Raw genomic sequence first — 5,058 nt, 5'->3', positions numbered from 1 at the left:
GTGTTGTATACTGTGATAAGTTTGTGCACCATTCCATCCATTTTTCAATCATTATTTCATGGATTCTTTGTTGTACACCATTTTAAATGTTTGCAATAGTTCTCTGTTTTGTACTGTGAATCTTCTTCTGTAAATTTTTGTGACCCTATTGAGCCATGTTTTAAGTCTCCTTACTTCTGAGCAGTAGTACCAGGAGTCCTTGAAGGTGTAGTTTCCTCTTGTTGCCTTCAAGGGCATTGTTTTGTTAGCTGCGTTGTGAAACGCATCAACTAGATATTTTTCTAGTTGATCTATGTCCTATGGAGGATTGTAGTGCACTGCCCATTCATCTATGGCCAGTCGGAAACAGACCCAGTCTGCCAGGTCTTGATTCCGTCTTGGTGGAGGTGGTGAAATTGGAGGTACCTGTTGCATTTCCTATTCTGTTACTGTTACAAAGTGATCAATAACCAGGGTTGAGTGCACTTGCCATCTAGTTAGGTGCCTCATTGCAGTTGTGGCAAAAGTCAAATCTAGTCTGCCTCCTCTTAGATGTGTAGGTTGCTCTGTGTTTAGAAGGGTGACTCCTTCTAACTCTCCTAGAGCAAAGGGTATGTGTTCTCCTGAAGGGCTTGTTGTTGATGGGAATGATAATATGGGATGGTGTGCATTAAAATCCCCACATAGAAGTGTTAGGCGTTCTTTCTGTGTGTGCAAAGAGTTGTGTTAGTTGCAGTTCTTCTGGCTCTTCTCTGTTTATTTTCCTGTAGATGTTGGTTCAGTAAAGTTACTGTTACTGCCAGTGTCTCTACATTGTCACCACAAGGAATTGGGTTGTGTAACCTTGTGATTGGTATTGTTGTTCTGACTAGTATAGCTAGGCCTTTGTCTGTGCCTATCTGTCGGGTGGTGTAGGCATTGTAACCAGCAATTTTGAGCTTTGTGCCTGTTGTTAGGAATGTTTCTTGCAACAGGATGACATCTACCTCCTCTGTTTTGCAGACTGCAATTGGAGAGGACATTTTGGGCCTCACTCCGGCTGGATTCCAATTAAGGATCCTCATTCCTGAGTGTAAGTTGAAGAGTATTGTCTGGGATCCCTAGGGGCAAAGGCAATTGCCTTAACCTCTGTAGATGAAGTGGATGAGGTAAGGGTGGATAGAGTGATGGTGGCTGAGGTGAGTGGGATGATGGGGATGTGTTTTGGTGAGGCAGATGTGGAAGGTGCAGATGATAGTGGTGATGGAGTGGAAGGTGTGGGTGTTGAGACGTGGGAGGTGATCTCCTGGATAGCGTTTTGGGGAGTGGGCATTGGGTTTGAAGAGGAAACCCATGAGCACTTTCTCAATGCTGACTGCAATAGTGTCAGCACAGATCTGTCCTGTCACAGCCTGGGTGATAAGGTTGATCAGCCTTTCCCTAAGAACCGTAGTCTTTATAAAGATGGTTCTAGGTAAGAGTTTTGGAGCCTGGGCTGTGGAGGTGGGGGCTGTTGAGGAGGATCTAGCCCTGGAGGAGCCTCTCCTTAGCTCTTCCTGAGTGTAGTATCTCCTCCTTGGCAGAGGCTTGGGAACCGCTCTTCATCTTGGCTTTTCTCTCTTTTCCTTAGGGAGGGCTGCTATCACCCTTGCAACCCTTTCAGGGCATCCCCAAGACATGGCAGTGTGGCCTTTCTTACAGTTGGGGCATTTAGGTGTTGCAGGTAGGCCCGCTGCCTTCTTGTTGATGCAGTCCTGGGTTGGGTGCCTCTGGCTGCATACTGCACAGGTGGGGCATTTTGCTTGGCATTGGTCTTTGTAGTGACCAAACTTCTGGCAATTGTAACATCTCAGGGGGTCTTGGTATTACTTCTTTACCCAGAAGCTTCCGAAAATCCCAAGATCTACTTTCTTGGGGTTTGGCCCCTTGAAAGTGACAAGGATGGCCTTTGTTAGATATCCAGTCTTGTTAGTCATCTTTTCTGCCGCTGTTATGTTGGGCAGTTTTGTCAGGTGGCTCTCCACCATGTCAGTTGGGTAGTCCACAACTACAGCCTTCTTGATCTTTTCCTCCTCTATGAGTTCTTTCAGGTGAATGTCGGAGGTGCCTCTCAGTATGATGAGAGCTCTGGCATCTTTATTGGAGATTGTCCATTGACCTTGGTGGTTTGGTTTAGCAACAATCTTGAGGTTTTTGTGTTTTTGTTCGTAGGCCGCTATTGTCTTGAAAGCCTCTGAAAAATTAATGGCTACTACTCTAAAGTAGTAGGTCTACCCAATGCTCTGCTCATCAGCAGTTATAATCTTCCTTCCTTCTTCGGTTCGTGTTTGGGGTCCTGTTTCAGCAGAGGCAGGGCTCCTCTTTGCTTATTTTTTCTTTCTTCTCACTTGCGTCCATTACTGGTTGCCTTGGTCTTGCTCAGTGTCTTCATGTGTTCGTTTTTGGTTGGATTGTTCCTTGGTTATGCATATGTCCAGGCCGGGTGACTTTCCATTTCTCCGATAGCCATTAGTTCCAGCTCTTCCATGGCCAGCTCATTTACCTTCTTCCTAGCCAAGTCTATAGAGGTGAGTTGAGGATAGACAGTGCATCTGGTTGGGTTGCCCAACCCTTTAAGCCCTAATGCCCCAGACCAAGTTATAGTCAAAGATAGAAAGATTAATAACAGAATATGTAAAAGAACGATTATTCAGGGAGGCCCGATCTACCTTATTGGTAGCTATTTACTACCCTACACAAATTGCAGCTGGGGAGCGTACTTACTGCTTACCAAGCACTAAGTTGGCCCAGCAGTCAATTCCTGCAGACAGGGACGTTTTTAGGGATGTAAATAAAACACTGTACAACCTATTTCTTTATTGAAACTATTTGTGTGATTTTAAATCCTGGCTTATTTACGCCAGGTTAACAAAGCTCTATCCCCTAACTCCTATCACCAATCCTTGGCTTATAGTCGCCAATCCTAGTGGCCCTATGCCACTTGCCAAAGACGGTGAGAGTGGAAAGTTTTGACCTGTTTTGACTGGAGTTTTAAAGACCACAAGGGCTACCAAATATTCTACAGGAGGGTCTGTTAGTTGTCAGAAAAGTTAGGATAGTTAAAAATATAAAAGCCTAACAAGTCTTTTATTTTTCCTTTTAGAAAAGGCTGAAGATCAGCCGGTATTTTGATTGTAAGGCCCTTGTCAGTAGCGCTGAAAGGCACCCTACAGCAGCCTACACAGTAGTGGTAGCACAAGGCAGCCCCTACAGGCAGGAATACTGTTGATAGCAGTGGCGGTGGTCTCTGCGAGCAGAGAAAGCAGCAACAGCATCAAACAGCAAGCAGCTATCTTCATTCAAAAGCAGGCAGTCAACGAGGCGAGGTGGCTTAGTAGCAGCAGGCAGGAGGTCCTCTCAACTGGGAGAAACGATAGAACTGTGTACTTACTTCACTTCAAGGGCAGCTTATCTAGTCCTGTACAGCAAGGGAACCCTACTATCTACAAGACCCCCACTGTAGGTTCTAGAGATTTCAAATATGCCACCCCAAAACTATAAAATAAGCTCCCACTAGACATCCGAAAGACTGAAGATATTATGAAGACTTTCAGGAGGAAACTGAAGACTTTCCTGTTCTCTGAGTACTTCGATTATGTGGATTTAACAAAACACGAGCAATTTGCTGTGTGTGAAATGCTGAATGCCTTGAAATGTATAAGATAAAATGAATTATGAAAGGTCCTGACGAGAGTAGGGTTCCCCTGCAGTATAGGACATTGGTGAAAGGAGGAAGAAGAACACCTCCAAAATCGGATATAAACTATTCTATTCGATCACCAAAGAAATATAAACAAACTATTAGAAAAAAAAATTGAACTTATAAACTATTATTAAATAATGATAATAAATTCCGCTTTAAACTATCTTCAAATTCTTTCAATCAAGCAAATTCAGCTTTAACTAAATAAACTAACATTAACGGAAAATTCTTATCAAAAGTGGTTTTAAACGAGTACTAATGTTACAGTTGAAACAATCTTTAAAACCCACCATTTAATCAGACTAAATTCTAAACAATTACATCAATATCTGTCAAATTTATGTGAGATCCTTAGATATTTCAACACAAATTCAAACCAAATTCCTAAACATCTCTAAATAATCATAATAATATAACACATAACATATTCAAACTTACATCGTGGATGATTCCTTTAAACTTCATTTGCGTAACCATTAAATTAAACCTTCTAAACTGAACCTTCTTCGCTGACAGCTGCTTGGTAACAGATTTTCCTGTTACAGACATTCCAATTTCCAACAATTGTTCTCTAGTCTTGGGTAGTGCCATAGCCTCTGTACCATGGTCTTCCACTGTCTTGGGTTTATAGATCTCTTGCTTGAGGGTACACTCGGGTACGCTATTCTATTTCATTTCTCTTCCTCTGGTTTTGTTAAAGTTTTTATAGTTTATATAGGAATTACTTATTTTAATGTTGTTACTGTTCTTAAAATATTTAATTTTCCCTTGTTTCCTTTTCTTACTGGGCTATTTTCCCAGGTGGAGCCCCTCTGCTTATAGCATCCTGCTTTTCCAACTGGGGTTGTAGCTTAGCAAGTAATAATAATAATAATAATAATAATAATAATAATAATAATAATAATAATAATAATAATAATAATAATATTTCAAACTTCACCTTTAGGTATCTCCACCGGCCCAATGTAAAGCTTAGTCTACTTTTTTTTTTCAATCGCTATCACTTTTACCTTTTCCTTTATCTTTTCGTTCAATCGCCTTCACCGGTCTCTCACATACTCTATGATATCCTTCAAATTTCTATGCACAATTTTGGGGGAGGGACATATATAATCTTATGGATGAAAAGGAAGCCCTAATTCCTTTTCAACCATAAAATTATAGATATAAACAACATAGTTTCATGACACATTATGCTCTAATTTATATAAGCTCTGGTCACAGATCGAAAAGACCCTGGCAGATGAGACTTTTTCCCCGGCTCCTTATTCATTTCTTGATTGTGATATTGACCCGTAACATAAAATGTATTATTATTATTATTATTATTATTATTATTATTATTATTATTATTATTA

General features: G+C 41.0%; 1 protein-coding gene across 1 annotated transcript; it reads right to left on the bottom strand.

The window, feature by feature from the left end:
• Positions 1-417: 417 nt before the first annotated feature.
• On the bottom strand, positions 418-1,001 carry LOC137633841 (uncharacterized). Its single transcript, XM_068366082.1, has 2 exons — positions 771-1,001; positions 418-684 (listed from the first exon to the last, which is right to left on the bottom strand). Exons 1-2 carry the CDS (start codon positions 999-1,001, stop codon positions 418-420), a joined length of 498 nt encoding a protein of 165 aa, XP_068222183.1.
• Positions 1,002-5,058: the final 4,057 nt, after the last annotated feature.

The sequence above is a fragment of the Palaemon carinicauda genome, chromosome 43 (genome assembly GCF_036898095.1).
Source record: "Palaemon carinicauda isolate YSFRI2023 chromosome 43, ASM3689809v2, whole genome shotgun sequence".
NCBI classification, from domain to species: Eukaryota; Metazoa; Arthropoda; class Malacostraca; order Decapoda; family Palaemonidae; genus Palaemon; species Palaemon carinicauda.
The sequence above is the reverse complement of the archived record's forward strand: the minus strand, read 5'-3'. Positions and strand labels throughout refer to the sequence as shown.

Excerpts from the sequence above, each read along its gene's own strand:
- LOC137633841 (XM_068366082.1), bottom strand. The coding sequence starts at position 1,001 with ATGTCCTCTCCAATTGCAGTCTGCAAAACAGAGGAGGTAGATGTCATC. Across the intron at positions 685-770 it reads TAGAGACACTGGCAGTAACA|AAAGAACGCCTAACACTTCT; the intron begins GTAACTTTACTG and ends TTGCACACACAG.